This window comes from Aethalodelphis obliquidens, unplaced genomic scaffold (assembly GCF_003676395.1).
Source record: "Aethalodelphis obliquidens isolate GAN/ISIS:26980383/991018 unplaced genomic scaffold, ASM367639v1 scaffold1, whole genome shotgun sequence".
NCBI lineage: Eukaryota > Metazoa > Chordata > Mammalia > Artiodactyla > Delphinidae > Aethalodelphis > Aethalodelphis obliquidens.
The window spans coordinates 69,215,912-69,242,166 of NW_020837945.1; the positions used below are offsets into that span (position 1 = coordinate 69,215,912).

General features: G+C 37.4%; 1 protein-coding gene across 5 annotated transcripts in view; it reads right to left on the bottom strand.

Annotated features, from left to right (window-relative positions):
* CCDC14 (coiled-coil domain containing 14) overlaps positions 1-26,255 on the bottom strand; it is a 44,718-nt gene that overhangs the window by 11,169 nt on the left and 7,294 nt on the right. For 4 of the 5 annotated variants that reach the window (XR_003432843.1, XM_027106785.1, XM_027106776.1 and 1 more), the window contains exons 3-9: positions 26,010-26,082; positions 25,697-25,766; positions 25,482-25,607; positions 17,158-17,394; positions 16,950-17,044; positions 15,571-16,072; positions 13,049-13,190 (exon numbers count right to left, since the gene is read on the bottom strand). Coding sequence is in view for 4 of the 5 variants with exons in the window: in XM_027106776.1 (XP_026962577.1) it covers positions 13,049-13,190; positions 15,571-16,072; positions 16,950-17,044; positions 17,158-17,394; positions 25,482-25,607; positions 25,697-25,766; positions 26,010-26,082 (1,245 nt within the window). In the remaining variant the exon portion in view is untranslated. The remainder of the gene's footprint in view (positions 1-13,048; positions 13,191-15,570; positions 16,073-16,949; positions 17,045-17,157; positions 17,395-25,481; positions 25,608-25,696; positions 25,767-26,009; positions 26,083-26,255) is intronic. The other variant, XM_027106768.1, reaches the window with a different exon arrangement.

A 26,255-nucleotide genomic window follows, 5' to 3' on the forward strand; every position in this document is an offset into this window, starting at 1 on the left:
TACCTCACATCATTTGTATGGATTAATTCAGAATGGATTAAAGAGCTAAACATAAAATATAAAAATGAACAAAACTTAACAAGTTTTAGGTGGAAATCTACATAATCTTAAAAAGTGGGAAGGGCATTCCTAAGCAAGACTCAAAATCCAGCAACCACCAAGGAAAAAAACGACGGATTTAACTACATCAAAATATAACAGACAAAGGGTCTGTAACATTTAAGAACTCCTACAAATCAGGAAGAAGGGCAATAAAATGTGACAAACGATAAGAATGGGCAATTCACATAAGAAACAGAAATGGCCAATAAGCATATGAAAAATGCTCAGCTTCACTAATATGAAGAAATGCAAATTTAAAACAGGAGATATTTTATGGCTACAGGATTGACAAAAATGAAAGGAAATAACACTTTTTGTTGGTGACGGTATAGGGAAAGGGATTATTTCAATTGGTGGGAGTCTACTGGTGTAACCATTTTGGATGTCAATTTGGCATTATCCAACAAATGTAAAATGTTCACAATCTGTGACAAAATAATTCCAGCTCTAAGTTATCTAGCCTCAGAAATAGTTCTATATGTGCAAAATCATCTATAATCTTGTAGATATATATAAGGATGTTCTCAACAGCAGTATTTAATAGACGTTGGAAACAAAATACTACATAAATTATGATATATCCATACTATGAAATACTAATACACAGGTATTTAAAAAAAGAGACTGGCTTCCCTGGTGGCGCAGTGGTTAAGAATCCACCTGCCAATGCAGGGGACACGGGTTTGAGCCCTGGTCCGGGACGATCCCACATGCTGTGGAGCAACTAAGCCTGTGCGTCACAACTACTGAGCCTGTGCTCTAGAGCCTGCAAGCCACAACTACTGAGCCTGCATGCCACAACTATGGAAGCCCACATGCCTAGAGCCTGTACTCCGCAACAAGAGAAGCCACCGCAATGAGAAGCCTGTGCACCGCAACGAAGAGTAGCCCCCGCTCGCCGCAACTAGAGAAAGCCCACACACAGCAACGAAGACCCAACGCAGCCAAAAATAAAAATAAATAAATTTATTAAAAATAAATAAATAAAGAGACTGTCATGGAAAGATTTCCAAGAGACCTTATATAGTGAAAAAAACAAGCTACAGAACAATAGTATAACATGATTTCATTTTTGTTTTAATAAAATTCAGCTTTTCTGAAAAGGTTTCTCCTTTACAACAAAGAGGGCAGATTTAGAAAAGGCAGCATAGACTGGTAACCCATAACTCCAACTGGAGTGCTTCTTCTGATATTTTCCAGAAAAACAGCAGGTCCTTGTACACACCAAGTGTGTGACAGACGCTTTCCCTGACAATTCTGTATGTCCCTGGTCAGATTCTTCTCTCCTCTTCTGTTTTACAAGTTCATGGGCCTGAGCTGAGAAGCATAATAAAACTGCTCCCATATTTAGGAAAACATTCCCTCCAACCTAATTGTACCACTAGCTACTCTCTTCCCTCTCATTCCCAGTTTTTGGGCCGGACTTTTAAAAAATGATTGTTCTATAAAAATGATACATGATAATAAATAAAAGTCTTTTAAAAATGGATGTTACACATGCTATTTAAAAGTATTATGTATTATATTTAAGTTTACTTTTCATAATGGAAAAGAATATGAAAAAGAATGTATATACATAACTGAATCACTTTGCTGTGCAGCAGAAACTGACACAACATTGTAAATCAACTATACCTCAGTAAAATAAATTTTTAAAAATTATTCGTAAACAGCCTAAAGGAAATAGGATATGAAAAACATTGATTTTGGAATTTTTACTGTCAAGATTACTAACAGTCTATTCTGAGCCCATAATTTCAGTTGTTTTAGTTCTATGTATAGATTCAATGTTCATCTCTAATCTACTCCTTTACCTGAACTCAGCTCTTGGTTGACTACACTTTGCCATTCAAGAATCTTTGTTTCAAAAGGAGGCCAAGGGTGCTATATTTCCTAAGTTTTCCCACACTTTAGAATATGACTATTACCTTTACACTAAAAGGATCACTGGACTACATATCTTCTTTTCCCTTAGAACTTTGTAAATGATGTTCTATAATCTTCTGACAATTAATATTGCTGTGAAAAGGCTGAGGCCAATCTGATATTTTTCTCCTTATGATTTGCTTTTTCTTTTGAGCGTCTGTAAAAGCTAAATTTTTTTGTCCTCAAGGTGTAGTAACTTCACCAGCATGTCTTGGTATTGATCGTTTTGCATAGTTTTTCTGAGAACTTCTATACCCTATTGATCTGCTGACACAGATCTTTAGATTAGTAAGTTTCCCTTTATTTATCTATCTTTTAATATTTAATCTATTCGTTCTCTTCTCTTTTGCAGGAACACTATGCCAATTTTGCATCTCTTTTGTTTCTCTTCCACGTATACCATGTTCTTAAAAATAATTTTTAGATCAATCTTTCTCTATTTTTTTGGTATGATTTCTTGAAGCTTATCCACCACGCATTCAGTCATTTAACAAGTATTTATTAGAGTGAGTGCTAGGCACAATTCTCGGCACTAGAAATACAGCAGCAAACAAAAAAGACAAAAATTCAGCCTTCTCAAATTCATTGAGACAAAAAAGAGCATAGAGGTTATCAGGGGCTGGGGGCAAGGGAGAAGGGGAGTTACTTTTAGTGGGCACAGGGTTTATGTTGGGGATGAAAAAGTTTTACGTACAAACAGTGGTCATGGGTACACAGTATTGTGAATGCGTTTAATGCAACGTACACTTACAAGTAGTTAAAAAATAAATATTATGTCATATTTTACTGCAATAAAAATAAATTAATAAAAAATATTTAAGGGGTTTATAAAGAGAAATAAGATAAGGCTTACAGGAGACAGTGAACTATGAATTTAGTAGCAACTGAAACAGAAATATTTGGGGGGGGAAGCAAAACACAAAAACCAACAAAACAACAACAAAATTCAGCCTTCATATTGCTTAGCTTCTTTTTTATTTCTTTATTTTTTTTGCTGCATTAGGTCTTAGTTGCAGCACATGGGGTCTTCATTGAGGATCTTTCGTTGTGGTACACGGGGTCTTTGTTGTGGCGTGTGGGCTTCTCTCTAGTTGTGGTACGCGGGGTTTTCTCTCTAGTTGGGGCGTGCAGGTTTTCTCTTTAGTTGTGATGTGCAGGCTCCAGGGAGTGTAGACTCTGTAGGTTGCGGCATGCAGGCTCTCTCGTTGAGGTGTGCGAGCTCAGTAGCTGTGGCACGGGGGCTTAGTTGCCCCGCAGTGTGTGGGATCTTAGTTCCCCAACTGGATCAAACCTGCGTCCCCAGCATTGGAAGGCAGATTCGTTACCACTGAACCACCAGGAAAGTCCCCTGCTTAGGTTCTAATGGAATACATTATCCCTGACTTGATGTTTGTTTGGTGTTAATTTATTTGTTTCTAACAGGGCTTTCATTTCTGTAATTTTTAGCTTTCTTATTTTTCCAAGGTCACCTAATCCAGTTTTCTTCTCCTCTTACTGTCTCTTCTTCTTTAAGCACTCTCTCTTTTCAATCTCTGTCTTCCTGCTTCTAAGAAAGACTCCAGTATATTTAATTTCCTTGAACCTATAGAATACTGTTTCAAGTTTTCCTGGGTTTTCTTCCGGTGAACTGCCTTGTGATGTTTATTCTTGACCTACCTTTGTCCCTTTTGTCAATTTGTTTATTTTGAATGTTATACAAACATCTCTCCCCTTCCGTAAATTCTTTCTTCCCAGCTTTTGTGGTATCACTCTCTCCCAGTTTTCCTGATCCTTCTCTACTTGTTCCTTCTTGGGTTTCTTTCACAGGCTCCTCTTCCTGTGTTCTTTCCTTAAAAAGCTGTTGTTCCCCAGCAATTCCCCTTTGGCTTCGTTCACACTCTATACCTTCTTGGGTAATTTACCACTTACACGCTGAAAACAAATCACTTGCTTTTAATTATTATTGTCTCCAGTGTCTACACAGTGCCAGACCTGTAGTAAATGCTCAATAAAAATGTGGTCAGTGAATAACTCCCAAGTCTGTTTCTGTCCTGGATCATACCATACATGTCTCCAGATGGTCTAAATGATACATCCAGCATATCTAATTCTTAACTCATTGGCTCTCCCATTACATTTTCTAACTAAAAATAAAGTGACAGATTGGTTCAAGATGGCAGAGTAGAACGATGTGCTCTCACCTCACCCCCTCTTGCAAGAGCACCGGAATCACAAATAACTGCTGAATAGTCATTGACAGGAAGACACTGGAACTCACCAAAAAAGATACCCCACATCCAAAGACAAAGGAGAAGCCATAATAACACGGTAGGAGGGGTGCAATCACAATACAATCAAATCCCATAACTGCTGGGTGGGTGACTCACAAACTGGAGAACACTTATACCACAGAAGTCCACCCACTGGAGTGAAGGTTCTGAGCCCCGTGTCAGGATTCCCAACATCGGGATCCAGCAATGGGAGGAGGAATTCCTAGAGAATCAGACTTTGCAGGCTAGTGGGATTTCATTGCAGGACTTTGACAGGACTGGGGGAAACAGAGACTCCACTCGTGGAGGGCACACACAAATTAGTGTGTGCATCAGGACCCAGGGGAAGGAGCAGTGACCCCAGAGGAGACTGAACCAGACCTACCTGCTAGTGTTGGAGGGTCTCCTGCAAGAGATGGGGGGCAGCTGTGGCTCACCAAGGGATAAGGACACTGGCAGCAGAAGTTCTGGGAAGCACTCCTTGGCATGAGCCCTCCCAGAGTCCACCATTAGCCCCACCAAAGAGCCCGGGTAGGCTCCAGTGTTGGGTCGCCTCAGGCCAAACAACCAACAGGGAGGTGACTCAGCCCCACCCATTAGCAGACAAGAGGATTAAAGTTTTACTTAGCTCTGCCTACCAGAGCAACAGCCAACTACCCACCACCAGTCCCTTCCATCAGGAAACTTGCACAAGCCTTTCAGATAGCCTCATCCACCAGAGGGCAGACAGCAGAAGCAAGACGAACTACAATCCTGCAGCCTGTGGAACAGAAACCACATTCATAGAAAGATAGACAAGATGAAAAGACAGAGGGCTATGTACCAGGTGAAGGAACAAGATAAAACCCCAGAAAAACAACTAAATGAAGTGGAGATAGGCAACCTTAACGAAAAAGAATTCAGAATAATAATAACAAAGATGATCCAGGACCACGGAAAAAGAATGGAGGCAAAGATTAAGAAGATGCAAGAAATGTTTAACAAAGACCTAGAAGAATTAAAGAACAAACAAACAGAGATGAACAATACAATAACTGAAATGAAAACTACACTAGAAGGAATCAATAGCAGAATAACTGAGGCAGAAGAATGGATAAGTGACCTGGAAGACAGAATGGTGGAATTCACTGCCACAGAAGAGAATAAAGAAAAAAGAATGAAAAGAAATGAAGACTGCCTAAGAGACCTCTGGCACAACATTAAATGTAACAACATTCACATTATAGGGGTCGCAGAAGGAGAAGAGAGAGAGAAAGGACCTGAAAAAATATTTGAGGACATTATAGTCGAAAACTTCCCTAAAATGGGAAAGGAAATAGCCACCCAAGTCTAGGACGCGCAGAGAGTCCCAAGCAGGATAAACCCAAGGAGAAAGACGCCAAGACACAAAGTAATGAAATTGACAAAAATTAAAGACAAAGAAAAATTACTGAAAACAACAAGGAAAAAACGACAAATAACATACAATGGAACTCTCATAAGGTTAACAGCTGATTTCTCAGCAGAAACTCTACAAGCCAGAAGGGAGTGGCATGACATATTTAAAGTGATGAAAGAGAAGAACCTACAACCAAGATTACTGTACCGGGCAAAGATCTCATTCAGATTCGGTGGAGAAATAAAAAGCTTTACAGACAAGCAAAAGTTAAGAGAATTCAGCACCACAAAACCAGCTCTACAACAAATGTTGAAGGAAATTCTCTCAGTGGGAAACACAAGAGAAGAAAAGGACCTACAAAAACAAACCCAAAACAATTAAGAAAATGGTAACAGGAACATAAATATTGATAATTACCTTAAAGGTAAATGGATAAAATGCTCCAACCAAAAGACACAGACTTGCTGAATGGATACAAAAACAAGAACCATCTATACGCTGTCTACAAGAGACCCACTTCAGACGTAGGGACACATACAGATTGAAAGTGACAGGATGGAAAAAGATATTCCATGCAAATGGAAATCAAAAGAAAGCTGGAGTAGCAATACTCATATCAGATAAAATAGACTTTAAAATAAAGAATGTTACAAGAGACAAGGAAGGACACTACGTAATGATCAAGGGATCAATCCAAGAAGAAGATATAACAATTATAAATATATATGCTCCCAACATAGGAGCACCTGAATACATAAGGCAACTGCTAACAGCTCTAAAAGAGGAAATCGACAGTAACACAACAGTGGGGGACTTTAACACCGCACTTACACCAATGGACAGATCATCCAAACAAAAAATTAATAAGGAAACACAAGCTTTAAATGACACAATAGACCAGATAGATTTAATTGATATTTATAGGACATTCCATCCAAAAACAGCATATTACACTTTCTTCTCAAATGCGCACAGAACATTCTCCAGGATAGATCACATCTTGCGTAACAAATCAAGCCTCGGTAAATTTAAGAAAATTCAAATCATATCAAGCCTCTTTTCTGACCACAACGCTATGAGATTAGAAATCAATTACGGGGGAAAAACACAAACACATGGAGGCTAAACAATACATTACTAAATAACCAAGAGATCAGTGAAGAAATCAAAGAGGAAATAAAAAAAATACCTAGAGATAACTGACAATGAAAACATCACGAGCCAAAACCTATGGGATGCAGCAAAAGCTGTTCTAAGAGGCAGGTTTATAGCAATACAATCCTACCTCAAGAAACAACAAACATCTCAAATAAACAATCTAACCATACAACTAAACTAGAGAAAGAAGAACAAACAAAGCCCTAAGTTAGCAGAAGGAAAGAAATCATAAAGATCTGAGCAGAAATAAATGAAATAGAAACAAAGACTACAATAGCAAAGATCAATAAAACTAAAAGCTAGTTCTTTGAGAAGATAAACAATATTGATAAACCATTAGCCAGATTCATCAAGAAAACAAGGGAGAGGACTCAAATCAATAAAATTAGAAATGAAAAAGGAGAAGTTACAACAGACACTGCAGAAATACAAAGCATGCTAAGAGACTACTACAAGCAACTCTATGCCAATAAAATGGACAACCTGGAAGAAATGGACAAATTCTTAGAAAGCTATAACCTTCCAAGACTGAACCAGGAAGAAATAGAAAATATGAACAGACAAATCACAAATAATGAAATTGAAACTGTGATTAAAAATCTTCCAACAAACAGAAGTCCAGGACCAGATGGCTTCACAGGTGAATTTTATCAATCATTTAGAGAAGAGCTAACACCCATCCTTCACAAACTCATCCAAAAAACTGCAGAGGAAGGAACACTTCCAAACTCATTCTATGAGGCCACCATCACCCTGATACCAAAACCAGACAAAGATTCTACAAAAAAAGAAAATGACAGACCAATATCACTGATGAATATAGACGCCAAAATCTTCAACAAAATACTAGCAAACAGAATCCAACAGCACATTAAAAGGATCATACACCATGATCAAGTGGGATTTATACCAGGGATGCAAGGATTCTTCAATATACGCAAATCAGTCAATGTGATACACCATATTAACAAATTGAAGAATAAAAACCATATGATCATTTCAATAGATGCAGAAAAAGCTTTTGACAAAATTCAACACCCATTTATGATAAAAACTCTCCAGAAAGTGGGCATAGAGGGAACCTACCTCAACATAATAAAGGCCATACACGACAAACCCAAAGCAAACATCATTCTCAATGGTGAAAAACTGAAACCATTTCCTCTAAGATCAGGAACAAGACAAGGATGTCCACTCTCATCACTATCATTCAACATAGCTTTGGAAGTCCTAGTCACGGCAATTAGAGAAGAAAAAGAAATAAAGGAATACAAACTGGAAAAGAAGAAGTCAAACTGTCACTGTTTGCAGATGACATGATAGTATACATAGAGAATCCTAAAGATGCCACCAGAAAACTACTATAGCTTATCAATGAATTTGGTAAAGTTGCAGGATACAAAATTAATGTGCAGAAATCTCTTGCATTCATATACACTAACAATGAAAGATCAGAAAGAGAAATTAAGGAAACAATCCCATTCACCACTGCAACAAAAAGAATAAAATACCTAGGAATAAACCTACCTAAGGTGGTAAAAGACCTATACTCAGAAAAGTATAAGACACTGATGAAAGAAATTAAAGATGATACCAAAAGATGGAGAGATATACTATGTTCTTGGATTGGAAGAATCAATATTGTGAAAATGAGTATACTACCCAAAGCAATCTACAGATTCAATGCAATCCCTATCAAATTACCAATAGCATTTTTTACAGAACTAGAACAAAAAATCTTAAAATTTGTAATGTAGACACAGAAGACCCAAAATAGCAAAAGCAGTCTTGACGGAAAAAAAGGGAGCTGGAGGAATCTGACCCCCTGACTTCAGACTATACTACAAAGTTATAATAATCAAGACAATATAGTACTGGCACCAAAACAGAAATATAGATCAATGGAATAGGATAGAAAGCCCAGAGATAAAGCCACACACCTATGGTCAACTAATCTATGACAAAGGAGGCAAGCATATACAATGGAGAAAAGACAGTCTCTTCAATAAGTGGTGCTGGGAAAACTGGACAGCTACATGTAAAAGAATGAAATTAGAACACTCCCAAACACCATACACAAAAATAAACTCAAAATGGATTAGAGACCTAAATGTAATACCGGATACTATAAAACTCTCAGAGGAAAACATAGGAAGAACACTCTTTGACATAAATCACAGCAAGATCTTTTTTGATCCACCTCCTAGAGTAATGGAAATAACAAAAATAAACAAATGGGAGCTAATGAAACTTAAAAGCTTTTGAAAAGCAAAGGAAACTACAAACAAGATGAAAAGACAACCTTCAGAATGGGAGAAAATATTTGCAAATGAATCAATGGACAAAGGATTAATCTCCAAAATATATAAACAGCTCATGCAGCTCAATATTAAGGAAACAAGCAACCCAATCCAAAAATGGGCATAAGACGTAAATAGACATTTCTCCAAAGAAGACATACAGATGGCCAAGAAGCACATGAAAAGCTGCTCAACATCACTAATTATTAGAGAAATGCAAATCAAAACTACAATGAGGTATCACTTCAGACCTGTTAGAATGGACATCATCAGAAAATCTACAAACAAATGCTGGAGAGGGTGTGGAGAAAAGGGAATCCTCTTGCACTGTTGGTGGGAATGTAAATTGATACAGCTACTATGGAGAACAGTATGGAGTTTCCTTAAAAACTAAAAATAGGGCTTCCCTGGTGGCGCAGTGGTTGAAGTCCGCCTGCTGATGCAGGGGACACGGGTTCGTGCCCCGGTCCAGGAAGATCCCACATGTCGCGGAATGGCTAGGCCCGTGAGCCATGGCCACTGAGCCTACACGTCCGGAACCTGTGCTCCGCAACGGGAGAGGCCACAACAGTGAGAAACCTGCGTATGGCAAAAACAAACAAACAAACCAAAAAACAAAACAAACAAAAAAACTAAAAGTAGAATTACCATATGACCCAGCAATCCCACTACTGGGCATATACCCAGAGAAAACCAGAAATTAAACAGAGACATATACCCCAATGTTCCTTGCAGCGCTATTTACAATAGCCAGGACATGGAAGCAACCTAATTGCCCATTGACAGACAAATGGATAAAGAAGATGTGGTACATATATACAATGGAATATTACTCAGCCATAAAAAGGAACGAAATTGGGTCATGTGTAGAGATATGGATGGATCTAGAGACTGTCATATAGAGTGAAGTAAGTCAGAAAAAGAAAAACAAATATCGCGTATTAATGCATATATGTGGAACCTAGAAAAATGGTACAGATGAACTGGTTTGCAGGGCAGAAATAGAGACACAGATGTAGAGCACAAACGTATGGACACCAAGGGGGGAAAGTGGCAGGGGGTGGTGGTCATGGTGTGATGAATTGGGAGATTGGGATAGACATATATACACTAATATGTATAAAGTAGATAACTAATAAGAATATGCTGTATAAAAAAATAAATTAAATAAAATTCAAAAACTAAATAAAAAGCTAAAAATAAAAAGTGAAATAAAAGCAAACTATCTATTCTTCCTCTAGTAACTTCCATCTGGAAGAATTATGTTACCATATGTCAAATTATCAGGCCAAAAGACTGAAGGCCACACTCCAGCTCCTCCTGTTGACATCCACTTCAGCTTTTGTTCTGTGTGGGTACACAATGGTCTCATATTTAAGTCTAATATCAGGAAATGGTCGTGAATTCTAAGTTGCCCTTTGAATATTAAAGTCCCTCTCTAGTTGAACTGGAACTCCCACAGCCCTCACCCAGTAAAGTTTGGAACGTGCCAGGCCTTTTGGTGGTCACAGTGAATAAGGCACTACAGACATTTTATGGGTAGGGACCAGGAAGGCTAAATGTTGAGCACTGTGTCAGGAGTCTCACATAAAAACTGCCCAGACCCAAATGCCAAAGAAATAATGCACCTAGCTATTTTTTTTTAAGCCACAAGATGGCAATAAACACCAAGAAAGTCCTTAAAGATTAGTTTTCTGGCCATAAAGGAACAGGAAGTTTCAAAATGCCCAAAAAAGAAAGAAAAATTTTTTTTGATTGAAAAAGCTGAAAAACACTTTTGAGTAAGCCTATGCATTCCAACTTTCACTTGTAATGGAGATTATGGATGTTTCTTTCCAAATAAAGATTACCAAAGAGGCAAAAAAATTCCTATACTTGTGCTGGAAATCTCATTCTGCTAAAAAGAGTATCTGACAAATTCCTCATTTTTCAATAATTTCAATTTTAGAAGGTCAGGTAAACAATGGCAGTAGCATGCTATTCAATCTTTGTCCTCTAAGGATACAGCCAAAAAGCTTTGATGCCAAGTCTGAAGAATTAGGTGAGACGTTAAACTAATACCCTTAAAAAAAATTAACAACAAGCAGAGACCAATAAAGTATTAAGTCTCATTTTCTTAAGTGGCTTATAAATTAGCTCCTAAAGCAAGTTTAAAATGTTCTAAGGAATATAAATAAATAACAACTACTGATATTTCCCATGGTCACAATGTTAAAATAGATAATATCTGGAGACTAAGTTTTAGTATGCTTGTTTAAGAAACTATTTGATAGTCATACCTTTAAAAACATATGTGTTTATTTTAAATGGATTACAGTATGTTCTTTTGTTCCACAAAATACACATAAATACTGAAGCATAAATAAGTTAGTCTCTACTTCCTAGCAGAAGCAATGCAGAAGCGTAGAAATTAAGATCAATGCACTCTAAAATCAAACTGCCCAGCCAGGTTTGAGTCTTGTCTCTGTTACATCTTAGGTATGTGACCTTGGGTTAAGTTACATAACCTCTCTGTGCCTTGGTTTCCTCATCTGAATAAGAATAACATAATACCTACCTCATAGAGCTGCTGTAAGAATTTAAAGAGATGACATATATATGGCACATATTATATTATGTCTTATGGCCTGGCACATAAGAAACATTCAATAAATGTTAGTAGTAGTATTGGCTATTACCATTATTATTATTTATACTTGGTGTTGCTTTTGAAAAACTAATGCTATTACAGGGATTCCTTAGGTCAGGACTAAAGACAGTATTATTAGAATTTAAACCAGAAACCCCACCATATACCACAGTATCTAAAGACTAATGACCTTTAGAGAAATAATCCTAAATGAGTAAATCTCACTAGGTGTCGTGCCTTTGCAGGCTCCAGATCCATGAATTTAAGCTATCCTCCAACCAGGAATCCTATTTTGTTGCTTTCCAGTTTTTTAAAATTATGCAGGTCCTTGCAGTTCCCATCTGATACAATGTCTATAGCTCACGCAACTATAATGCCCTCTCAGGGCACACTCACACACTGCAGTGCTGCAGAAGCACCTGAAAGTGTCCTCCAATCCTCTGCAAAGTGTACTGATAGATACTGGAGCAGGGGCCTTGGTGATCACCACCGAAATGTTCAAAGTTAAGATATTATTGATAACGTGTAAGTGATTTCTGTATTTCTGGTTTATATCTTTTCTAAACAAATTAAGGCCATAATATCAACATAAGTTAAGATAGCCAAAAGAAAAATTATCTAAGAATTTAAATGAGTTTTTTCCTATGTCTGAATGTAGTGGGGTGACTGGTGTTCACCCATATTAGGTTCTCCTTTCCTTTGGAGTATATGGAAGTACGAGAAAATTTCATGTCCCAGATCTTTATATTAGGCAGGGCCATATTCCTCATTTTAGCCTTTAAAATACAAGTAGAAGTGAGACTATCATACTTCTGGGCCAGGGCATGTAAGAGTTGGTTTGCCATATCCATGTTCTCTTTTTCCTAAATAACATATACTGAGATAGTAGATCCTAAGACGGAGGGAACCTAAATCCTGAGTCACAGGATAGCCTCAGATGACCCATGCTAGTCTTGGTGTGAGGGAGAAATAAACTTCTGCTGTGCTATGCCATTGAGATTTTGGAGTTTGTTACTGTATGGCCTAGACTGGCCTGATAAATACCTTGAGGTAGTTCATTTTCCTCTCCATTCACTACCAACCAAGTGATAACAGATGTAAAAAAATATGTACTAGTGGGCAGAAGTAACGGAAGAGTTAGAGAATGCCAGCAATATTTGGAAAATAGGGAAGAAAAAGTAGAAGCACAGTAAGACAGTATATATCTATTTTCCTTATGAAGCCCTAGATATATCATTAGGCACTTTTGTTCTGGCCACAGGACATCTTTGCATGGAGACAAAAAAATTCAAAGAGCAATTCTTACCTGCGTAAATGAGCATTTTCACTTCTTAGTGGTTGCATGGCCAGTGCTATTTCAACCTGAATATTTGTGTTTCCATTTACTGTTGGAAGCAGAGATATATACAACTCCAGTTCTGTAATCAACCTCTGAATTTCTGAATCTTCTATAAAAGGCAGAAGAAATGAGTAAAGACAATATCATAAATTATTTTTGGATAAGATTATTCATATGTATTACTAAAAAAGAAAATATTTCAGAAATATACATACATGCTATAAACAAACTCAACTCATTTATGAATTTATTATACAAATCCTATTTTCCTCTTTCCTGCCACCTGCATTTCCTTACTGAAAAGAATTCTAAAGACATTAAGTTCAGTAAACTAAAGATTAATCTTAAGTCACAGAATTATATCAGTGATTTTTTCAGTTAAAATGTCTAGTAGGAAGATGGTTTATATATATCTCCTAGTTCACATTTACCAAAAGACTATATTAGACTCCTATAATTGCTAAAGGGTTTCCTATAATTAATTACAGTATTAACATTTATAATACAACCTTTGATCCTGGCATAAACAAATAACTCACTTTAGGTGATTCAATTTGGCAACACATTGAGGAAAGGTCTACTAAGATAAGATTTTATTATTTAATTTTATAAAGTAGGTTAACACAATCAGCTACACTTCATTTGATGTAGCATCAAAAGCAGTTATCATTTTTGTTATTAATTGTGGGGAGTGGATGGTTTGGGAGGTGGCAAACAGCCACAGGGAGAAGGTAGATTTTAGATCTTTTGTCCTTTTATTTTTGTCCCCTCATTTCTATTCAAATTTTCTGTGAACTGAAAACATTTGATAAATATAATATTAACTGTCTGATATCCAAAAGAGGTAAAGTGTATTCTAGTTACAAAAATTTACTCAATTCCATGAGTATTTTAACACCCTGATGGAATGTTTACATGCACATAGTAAAGAACTGTGCCCAATTACAGAGCAGACTTCTACCAATCCTCCATAGAGGGGTTTTACTTGTAAGCATTGGAGGCCGAGACCTGGGCTCCACCATTTTCTAGCAATGTACCTTAGTCAAATTACTTAACTGTTGAAGCCTAGGTTTCTTCATAGTTAAATGGAGATAACAACAATACCTCATGGGGTTGCTGAGAGGATTAAATGAAATACTGTTCTGCAAGCCTCAGTTTCCTCATCTGTAAAATGGGGACAATAACAGTACCTCATAGGGTTGCTGTGAGGATTAAACGAGATCATGCATATAAAACACTTAGCACAGTGCTGGGCACATAGTAAGCGCTCAGTAAATGATATTGTTACTATTATTATTGTTGCCAATGATTAAGTATTTGGTTAGGAAAATAGTAACAAACTTAAAGTCTAAAACCATAGGAGATTTTAATATATTAAACCACTGGATCAACAGTGCTACAATCCTTTAGATAAATTTTAACATTTGGTACTTTTTTTGTCAGCCTGCAAATATTAGGTATTCAATCAGTGCTTCCACAATTAATTACTGTGTTTTCTAGATGACAAATCTGTAACTCACTCCAAATGAAAGTCATTATTTAGAATATACACCTATAATGAAAACATATGAATATGACCTGGCTCAAATGTCTCTTAACTCCACCCAAGACATTTTTCTTGATTTAATTAAAAAATCCCAAGAGTGAATTTAAAAGGGCATAAAAAGTTTTAGGTTCCTTCTCAAAGTGAGATTTGTTAAACATTATAACAGTTGGTTATTAAAGAAATGATGAGAGGAAATTTTCTGCACCTTTTTAAAATAGGAAAGAATTATCATTCTATTCTAGGGAGTTAATCATGTTTAGGGTCCTCTAACCCCTTAAAGTTGATCTCTATAACTGGTTGAATCTTTTCAAGGTCCTTTGAATCAAGCAGAATGAATACACACTTTCAAGTAAAAGACTGATATTCCCTAGCACATTTCAAATCCACAGGAAACAAGAGGAGCAAAACCTAAAAAATAAGAATAAAACAGACAAAATTCATTTCCTCATTAGCACAAGACATATTTCTATGGAAAATATCACAAACTCCATGTCAGTTATTCTGAATTTAAATGACATGCCACAGGGACTTTCCTGGTGGTGCAGTGGTTAAGAATCTGCCTGCCAATGCAGGGGACATGGTTTGATCCCTGGTCCAGGAAGATTCCACATGCCGTGGAGCAACTAAGCCCATGTGCCACAACTACTGAGCCTGCACTCTACGGCCCGTGCCACAACTACTGAGAATGCGCACCACAACTACTGAAGCCCGTGTGCCTAGAGCCCGTGCTCCACAACGAGAAGCCACTACAGTCAGAAGCCCACACGCTGCAACAAAGAGTAGCCCCTGCTCACAGCAACTAGAGGAAGCCTGTGCACAGCAACGAAAGACCCAATGCAGCCATAAAAAATAATTTAAAAAATTAATTAATTAATGCTAAAATTATAAAAAAAATAAAATAAATGACGTGCCACAGAAAATTATAAAGAAAGTCTTTATCTACCTTGTTCTGCTACCAGGGCCTTGAGCTCTCCCAACAAATACTTGATAGTTCTAACTTTTTCAGCACTCTGGTTCACATTTTTTGCATTCTGCACATCCTTTATTCTTGTATCTTGCACGGGTATGTTTAAATCCTTTCTTTCACTTCTAACCTCTCCAATTTGTTCTTTAACATATTTTTCTTCTTTAATAGCCAAGAAATCTGGCTGTAATAGGGTGGGGCTGCAGCAAGTCTGACTGTCTGGATGAGAACCCAACAGTTTCGTGTATGTTTGGAAACCCTTTAGTAGGTCCGGTTCCTTAGGAACTCTTTGTTGTGGCAGAATTCCATTAGCAAGACCCAGCTGCTGAAATGTTGGAGTAGCTGGTTTGTCAGTTTGGGGCAGGCTACATGGAACTCCAAGACTAGTACTGAAGGAATTCCTTAGAACATCATCAGTACAGTCCACAGGAATTGTTCTACCTTGTGATATAAACTGGTTGTCACCATCAGTCTGAACTTCCTAAAGAAAGAAAAAAACAAGTTAAGCCTTCAAAAATGTGAGCACTGACTTGTAGGCATTAACTATAATAAACTCAAACGAAAAATGTTAGAAGATGACATTTGCAGGATAGAGTTATAGATTACCAGTAAATAAACTGAATTTCCCCTCAGCACAATATTCTAGCTTTTTAAAGCCTCTGCAATATGGGAACATTATAAAGCCATGACTAAAATAGATCGTTTACAAATATCACACATGGTTTAAAGACATCAAAAATTAGTCTACTTTGGGACTAAACAAAATCCCACTTTGGGAAATTACAATGTAAGAAAATAAGGTGAAAAAGCTTTTGCACAAATATATTTAGAGAAATGTTATAGTGGTAAAAACTTCCTTAAATGTCTAACCATAGGTGAGTAGTCACACAGACCATGGTATATTCACTACACAGAGTATTAACAACTTATTAAAAATTTCAAAAAGGTAAATTACAATAAAGTGTTAAGTGAAAAAAGCAGTATATAAAACGTTATAAAATTTAATTATGATGATATTTTTAAAAGAAAACTAACTTAACAAATTAAAACCAGAAAACAAAACCTACACAGAGAATTAAATAACTGGAACATGCTCTATCAACGTGTTAACAGCAATTATGCCTGGGTGGTAGGTATGGGTGATTTCTTTTTTCAAGTAATCTCTTTCCCTTTCCCACTTCACCCTTTCCCCCTCCCCCAATTAATAAGTAAAACTTTTCTAATACAAAATAACTTGAAAAAATAATTGGTCTTTACATCCTAGGGCATTAAGATACAATCAGCAAATTCAATTTTCTCTCAAGACGACAATTTCTAAAAGCAAATTACTACTTATATAGTATATAAACTGTACTCACAGAATGAACCACTGGAGGGCAGGGTGGTTGCTGAGGTAACTGGACTGGGGTAGAGGTGGATAAGCTATAATTAGAATATGGAGATACCTGAGATTCTAAAAGGGAAAAGGGAAAAAAAAGTCATTCACATCTCAGACTGCTTATACAATTACCAGGCAACTTAATTAGAGCTTATAATCATGCCTTTTAAAACGTCATTCATACTAACCAGAACCAGACACAGTGTGGCAAGGTGCAGTAGGAATTCCTTTAGGGTTGTTCTTTGAAGCCAAGTTATTCATCAGTGACATTTGAGTCTGCACATGCTCACAGAGGGCTTGGTATATTATGGGTGAATACATTCTATAATGATCTTGTAGTGACCAATTTTGTGGTATATCTGATGAGTCTCTTTCACTTCCAGCAGAAGCATCATTAGGAATCTGTTTCTTATTATCTGAAGATACTAATGTGAAGAAGGGAAAAAAGTTCTTGAAATACAATTCTTCAAAAACCTTTACCATAAGATATTAGGGAAAAAAGGACTCTCAGAAGTAGCTATCACCCCTAAAGAAAATCACCTCAAATGATTTTTTTTTTTTTTTTGCGGTACACGGGCCTCTCACTGTTGTGGCCTCTCCCGTTGCGGAGCACAGGCTCCGGACATGCAGGCTCAGCGGCCATGGCTCACAGGCCTAGCCGCTCCGCGGCATGTGGGATCTTCCTGGACCGGGGCACGAACCCGTATCCCCCTGCATTGGCAGGCGGACTCTCAACCACTGCGCCACCAGGGAAGCCCTCAAATGATTTTTTTAAAGTAAGTAATGAATTAGGTTCTCCAGTCAAAAATCATCTACACTATGTCTTTAAAATCTTTATTAAACACTACTAATAAAATCTCTCCAATTATAAAGACCTCTCTTAGGGGGGTTACTCCTCTCTAAAATCCAGTAAAACTCTTTCACCTTGCTCCTTGTCCAGTTCATGCTCTTGAGAGGGGGAATGCAATAGAAAAGGCAGATACCTTGTACAATTCTGATGCTTTGACAATAATAATAATAATGATAAAGATAAATAAATCAGAGCTTTTAGAGTGAGAATAAAAGTAGATTTAATCTACACATTGGGCTCTCAGACAAGAACCTAACCTGACATTTAAAGTCTCCAAAGCTTAACCATGACATACTTTTCCAACCATCTTCCCAACACTCTCAACTAGGAAATTTTTCATTCCAGTCGGGCCATTTTAGACACCTAAAACAAGCTTTTCTCACTTTCCCAAAACATCACTCATGATGAACCATTCTTTCCAATTCAATTCTACCTAGTCACCAAAGCTCATCTGAAGGCTTCTCTCTCCCACGAAGCCTTTTCCAGTCATTCTAGTCTAGTGACTGCTCTCCACCATCCCAGAGCACATATTGTCTATATAAACCATATATCACTTGCATATTGTACTATATTGCTTATCTTTCATTCTCTTGTCTACCTGACTCAACTATAAGATTCTTTAGGCAGGACTGTATTTATACTTCATTACTTTCTCCCACAGTGTCTTGTATTAATCTATGTACAAAGCAGTACAAAGTAGAAACCTGGTATTAATAAACTAATACATGAAAAACAAGAGTTTTCTACATAGCACTACTCTATAGATCACTATCAAAATCTATTTCTTTGTCTAATAAGATCCCCTTGCCAAATGTTTTTTTAAAGACTATTAATAGAAATGAGAGTGTTCTTGGTAGATCATAGGTTATCAGAGTACAAAGTAAGTTCAGAAAAATATACAGCTTTTGGCAAAAGCTTACCAAAGCTAAATATATATTCTATGACATAGCAATTACACTTCTGGGTATATACCTAACAGAAATGAGTATTTATGTCTACTAAAACAGTGGTCCCCATCCTTTTTGGCACCAGGGACCGGTTTCGTGGAAGACAATTTTTCCACAGACCGGGGCGGGCGGGGGAATGGTTCAGGCTGTAATGCGAGCCATGGGGAGTGATGGGGAGCCAGAGGGAGCGGTGGGGGGCGGTGGGGGGCGGTGGGGAGCCATGGTGAGCGGCAGAGGAAGCTTTGCTGGCTCACCTGTGGCTCACCTCCTGCTGTGCGTCCCGGTTCCTAAGAGGCCGTGGGGGGAGGAACTGGGGACCCCTGTACTAAAAGATGTGTATGAGAATGCTCACAACAGCTTTATTTGCAGTAGCCAAAAACTGAAAACACCCAAATAGCCATGAATAGTAGAAATGGATGAATTGTGGTATAGTCATCTGAAACTATACAGCAATGGAAAAGAACAAATTACTGATATACTCAAACTACCTATATGAAATTAACAGATATGATGTTGTGTGAGAGTCAGACACAAGACTACATAGTGTACAACTGCATTTACATGAAGTTCAAAACTAATAGAACTATCCAATGGAGATAGAAGTCAGAAAAGTGGTTACTCAAGGATGAGGAGATAGGTGGTGGTGAGAATACTGAGGGGTAGGAGCCTGGTAGGGTACTGAAAATGTTCTATATTTTCATCTGGGTGATATGGGTGTACCCCATATGCAAAAATTTATTGAGATTTATGCACTTGCTTTATCAAAGTTACTCCTTAATTATTTAAAAAGTAAAAACAGTTAAATTTTTTAAAATGGTATGGAATTCCCCAAATACATATACCATTTATTGAAAATAAAAACATTGCTAAAAGCATAAAACTTACAAGTAAAAGCAAAAAGTTAAAGGCAGATGAAATATTATAACCAATAAAGATAGAAAAATACTACTAAATTAATATTTGACTATGAAAATGGTTGGAGATATTGGATGCTTCCATTTTGACTTGGGCTATACTCTTCCGTTTGAGATAATCTATTGCTGTGAACATACTTCCTTGGCCTGAATATGAGCTCTAACAGTTACTAGCTGAATAACTTTTGGCAAATTATTCAACCTCTCTTGGCCTCCTCTTCCTCATCAGAAAAATGATGATAAGAGCATTATCTGTTTCATAAGATTGTTGTGAAAAGTAAACAGCACATGTAAAGTATCAATGTCTAGCACATAGTGAGAACTCAATAAATGTTATATCTATTACCAAATGGCTACAAAGTCTTAATACGGACAAATAAATATTTCATATTCACAAATCTTCCCAACTGCTATCAATAAAATATCTCTAACCATGTGCCCTCTGAGGTGACATGCAGTAACAATTATTCTTCACTCCCTGAATATATGAGCTACAACAAATTGGTTAATAAACATTTCTGTAAAAAAAAATTATTTCTTAGTGGAAATACAATTTTATAATAAATCAAATGGAAAAGCATCCTCCTAAAATAGTTTAACTTTGAAATCTAAAATGATGAAGGGTGAGATCACAGGCAGCCCACGGCCATCCAGCACATTACTCTTCCTTTCCTCCTGATTCCTAGGTCTCTCTTCTGCTCCTGGGTTTCTTTTGGTCCCATAAGATAAGAATTGTCTGGTTTGAGGAATTCTCAGATTTTACACTCATAGTTCCCAAGCACTGGCACTCATTCACTTTTCAAGGGATGGTTTTCACAATCTCTGATAAAGAGGAGCTACAATATTATGCCTTTGCCAGCAGATGGCATCATCCAACATAAATTAATAAACCTCAAACACTTCTTAAAATTCAAAGCTTTAGAATTAACATGACTTACTTTGCTCCTTTATTAACTCACTCTATGTGAAACTCTACTGAGAATGTTGTATATCTGTATTTAAGAGACAAAATCTTAAAGCAAATTATCTAAGACAAGTTAAAAACCATAAATGGATACACAATTTTAAAATAAAAAAAAAAAACACCACCAACAACAAAATAAGCCTGTTACTATACAAATGAAGTATATTTTCTTGCTCTTGTTCACTATAAAAAAGCACCCTACATAAACATTTTACCAAACAGCTTAGGACAGCAATGCCTAACTGGTGTCAGGTGATAACTATTTATTCAGTCCACAAAACTTTCTCTGTCCTTGAATTTTAGCTGCTGTACAGCACTGTTGCTTGGATGTACAAGCACTGTCTGACAGGTAAGATAATTCCTGCCACCCAAATACAGAACAGACATCTACTGCGGATAAGAGCTGCTGGATGCCTATTATAATGTGAAATATGTGAAAGAACACCTGGCCTTGATACGGGCAATCAAAGCTCAAAATATTCTGCCTGTAGCAGTTTATTTCCCCAAGGTGAGGGCAGAAATATATACATGATACTGAAAGTAGGTCACATGCCCACAGCATTCAACACAGTTATCAAAATGTAAAAAGTTGCTTATTAAAAAAATGTCTTTTTTCTTTGAGTGTCAGGAGCACCCTCAAGCAAGCTCTCAACGCATTTCTGGAACTGGCTTTCTGCCTCCTTCCTCCCAGTATGCAACGGGGTGGGAGAGCGTGACTCCACAGACGCTCAGTGATCAGGGAGGTACCAGACAGAAAGTAAGTAAGGAGCCCAAGCCCCAGAAGACAGTTAACACCAAATAGTAAGATAATGTATGCTAAAGTTAAAATGATACATAGATACCAGTTAACATGCTGTAATAGATTCCTAAAGTTCTAGTTATGATTATCTCACTTATGCAGAGATGGAAAAGAAAGCAAGTGCTGAGTTTGGTTTTTGTGTATTTTGAGCACTGTGCCAACAGAGCAAAAACCTTGTACTGGTTAACAGCTGCTAACCACAAAAAAGAAAAAAAAGATGATCCTTTCTAGACAGTGCTACAGTTTGGTAAACTAAAAAAGAGTAATTTAAGCAAAGGGAAAGAGGCTTCTGCTTCTGAAGAGTCAACCTTAGGAGTAAGTCAATGAGAACCACTTCTAATACTGCAACCCTAAAGGAGACTGTCCTATGGGATATAGGTCTTTCCGAGGATGAAAGTGTAGGGGAAATGACAATAAGATTATATCCTGATCACGGGCCAGAACTGCTGATCTGACTCTAATCCAAAGAAGAATTTAATGCCAGGGGCCCAGAATGCTAGATCTCTCTCATTTGCTTCCCCAAACCTGTCTTCTACCCGTCTCCACCCTGCTCTGCTCTCTCTCGGATGCTAATCTGTATGGATTACATTTTAAGAGACATTCCTTCATGGGTCTCTTCTGCTCCTACATGTTTTGCTGGGTCTACCAAAAAAGTAAGGCCTTGACCTAAGCTCTTTGCCTGGGCCATTTCTCAGGGTTGTGTTTGTACTGAGCAACTTTGAGGGATAAGGTAATGTTTCCCCCTGAGACAAGTACAGGCTTGCTTACTACTTACTACAAAATCAGTGGATTCCCCAAGCTCAGCGGTCGTCAGCTGAAGCTTAAACCTACAGCATGTGCAGTATCCACCTGGGTCCATCCTATCATCCCAGTGGGAAATGGCAGCAAGGGAGAACCAAGACAAATATGCTGCTGTGCATGAGTAATAAAGTCCTTTGTCTCTGACCCAGAGTCTCGTGTCTCCTGTCAACATGCATGACACAGTAAGGCTAAATTATTAGTTGTAAGAATGAAAATCAAATCCCAGACCAGATATACAACAGGGTTCCAGTTGGGTCCAATCCAATGGGAGTCTCAGCATTATCATGGAAAGGAAGAAGCATGAATTCAAAGTATTTATTCCCAACTCCCTCTCTATGAGGCCACCTTGGGCTGGCTTTGTCACTGCTCTTCTCAAGGCAGCCTACTCTACACAACAGTATCTCTTGAGTCCCAGTACCCTCTTCCTCACCACATTCCTTAAGGCCTAAGGATAATAAAAGCTCTGTTCCTGCTGCTAGCACTGGGCTAGTACAATCCCTGTGGTTTCCGTATACTCTAGTCACATCTTTGTAATGAGTTTCTTTGTAAATAAACCATCTTAGAATTATCTTAATTTGAGTGTAGCCATCTATTTTCTGTTGGAACTCTGATAACAAACAGCTAAGCTGGGATCCAACAAGTTGCTACCACGGCACCATTGCCAGCCATGTACACTCTAAATGAGAGTTCCCTGAGAAAGGGAGCCCTGGACAAAAAATAACCTGCCTTGAGAAAAAAAAGTAAGAGACTGGAGGAATAGGTAGATGGCGCTACCACTCCTTTCTTTGTCCACTGGGCCCCCAAAATGGGCTTCTACTTTAAGAATTAGACCAGGGGTTAGCACACTTTTTCTTAAAAGGCTAGAGAATAAACATATTACGTTTAGCAGGGCTGACTGTCTCTGTCACAACTACTCAACTCTGCCACTGCAGCACAAAAGTAGCCATAGAAAATACATAAATGAGGGACTTCCCTGGTGGTCCATGGTAAAGAATCCGCCTTCCAATGCAGGCGACACGGGTTCGATCCCTGGTCGAGGAACTAAGATCCCACATGCCGCTGGGCAACTGAACCTGTGCGCCACAACTGCTGAGCTTGAGCACCTCAAGGAGAGAGCCCACGTGCTGCAAACTACAGAGCCCACGCACCCTGGAGCCCACGTGCCACAAGTAGAGAGAGAAAACCTGCACACCACAACCAGAGAGAAGCCTGTGCACCACAATGAAGAACCCGTGGGTCACAACAAAAGATCCCACGTGTCTCAATGAAGATCCAGTGTGCCGCAACTAAGACGCAATGCAGCCAAAAAAATATAATAATAATACTTAAAAAAAAAGAAGAAAATACATAAATGAATTAGTATGGCTGTGCTCTGATAAAACTTTATTTACAAAATAAATGACTAAACATTATTTATAAAGCAAAACTGGCTGTAGTATGCTGACCCTGGTTTAGACCAATGTTGTCCAATAGAAATATAATGTAAACCATATATGCAACTTTAAATTTTCCAGTAGCAATATTAAAAAAATTAAAAATGGGTAAAATTAATTTTCATGTTTTATTCAAATCAATATAGCCAAAATATTAATATTTCAATAAGTAATTAACATTAAGTTATTTTTTGCGTTAAATATTCTAAGCATACTGTGTATTTTACTATTAAGCACATCTCAATCTGGATGGTAAATTTTCATCAGAAATCCTTGATCTGTATTAGATTTAATAAAATTTACAGTTGAAAAAAGTAGATTCATGTACCTGTTATTCCAAACATACTTAAAAGTTTTCTAATAACTGGATCAAGTACCAGTTTTCAAATTAAAATTAAATTTAAGTAAAATTAAATAACATTTACAATTCAGCTCCTTGGTTGTACTAGCCATACTTGGAATGTTCAATGGCCACATTTGGCTACAGACTGCCATCTTGAGCAGAGCAGGTCAAGACAATACGAGGCTAAATGTGACTGGCCTCCAAGATAGGTTAGTAAGTTGTTTCCTCTGCCTTAGTTCTCTGACTCAGGACCACCTGCAACATCAACCTCTAGTCCTATGAATGTTCTGCCCTCGTTTTCTCAGCCTCTTTGCCTGGATCCTGATCTCTTAATACCCAGGGCTATTGCTGTAGATAATTTTCTAGACTTCACTCCTTGCCTAAGCTGAATCTAAGCGTGCACTGCTGTGTTAACATTTTTGGCCCACCTGAACTGTGGAACTAGCTGGTTCCATTCTTGACCATCTGAATTCCCATTGTGGACTTTTATTTTTTCTTTTTAAATAAATTTATTTATTTAATTTTGGCTGTGTTGGGTCTTCGTTGCTGCATGTGGGCTTTCTCTAGTTGCAATGAGTGAGGGCTACTCTTAGTTGCGGTGCGAGGGCTTCTCGTTGTGGTGGCTTCTCTTGTTTCGGAGCATGGGCTCTAGGCGCACGGGCTTCAGTAGTTGTGGCTCGCAGGCTCTAGAGCACAGGCTCAGTAGCTGTGGCACACAGGCTTAGTTGCTCCATGGCATGTGGGATCTTCCTGGACCAGAGATTGAACCCTTAACCACTGCGCCACCATGGAAGCCCCATTATGGACTTTTTCATTTCCATTTTGGGCTATCTTGTTCTACAGGCCTCTATGGAACAACATAATCAAAACTTGATTATTCTAAACTGCTTGCTGAATTATTACACTTAATTAAGTCAGCAAGATTAACTGTGAGGGTATAAAACATCCTTGGCCAGAGTCACCATCAGTCAGTGGCAGGCCTTCTTTCCTTACATATCTTATCCAACTTGGAATTTTACCTTCCTATTACCATGTCTTCTAACTGTACAGCTCAAAAATTGAGCTATTGAACCTACTTAAAATATATATATATATATATATATATATACATAAAGTATTTTTAAAACAATAAATATACACATGAAACCCAACCAATTTGTGAATATCTATGAAAACAAGGGGCAGGGAGAACAAAGATAACTCTATATACCTCCCAAATGTCAAAGTGAGTTTGAACCTTTCCTCCTACAAACCTAGCCACTTTTTTTCCTACTTTTCTTCTTGGAAAAGTAACTACTCAGTGATTAGAAGCTGAACAGAGGGAAAAAAAAGCACAAGCACACACACACACCTGAATAACCAATGTTATTAAAATGAATCCAACTGCATAATCCCAATAATTTATCAAAACCCCCAGAATTAAGTATTATATTTAAATAAATAAGAGAAAAAAATACTTACAAATTTCCTTCCAGACTACAGAAGGTACAGTATGTTTTTCATGTCCTTTCTTTTTAGATCCATATCGTTTGCTTTCTACAGGTCTGGGGTTATATCTGTTTTCTGAATATGCTATTTCTGAACCTACTATTAATTAAAACAAAAATTCATTAGCATTAAAAGAACTACTTAATTGAGAAAAGGTGATCAGCAAAGAAGCATTTAAAAAATAAAACCTGAATCTTCATTTCTCAAAATGTCCCGCAGCAAAGCAGCACAACCATCAAGCCCTTGTACAGTCTCAGTCTGCAAAGAGAAAGTCATTTAGAAATTTGTACACAAAATTTTAATGCAGGAAAAAAAAATTCTGTAATTTAAAAATTTCCCTATTTAGAAGCAATTTATTATTGGTAGCAGACTTGTTTTAAAGTAAAAAGTCTTCATTAGAGCAATGAATACTTTACTTTTGAATTTTTATTCCCACTTCTTAGCTTTTACCTGAAAACTAATTAAAATAGCATATATTGTATCTATTCAGTTTAATCTTACCTGACTTTCTGAATCAGAATGAGTGGGATAGCCAGAATCTGCATTAAGACGAGATATCTTTCTCAAATGGGTCCTAGAAAACAAGTTTGTTAATATCTTTACATATGACAAAAAAGTTGTTTTCCCAAAATATATTATAAATAGACATTCTCTTTCCAGTGAAGGTTGGATAAGAAAGTTTGTCCATGTAAAAGATGGATTTATGCAGGACTTTATGAAGATTGTAAAGACTAAAATGATCAACAT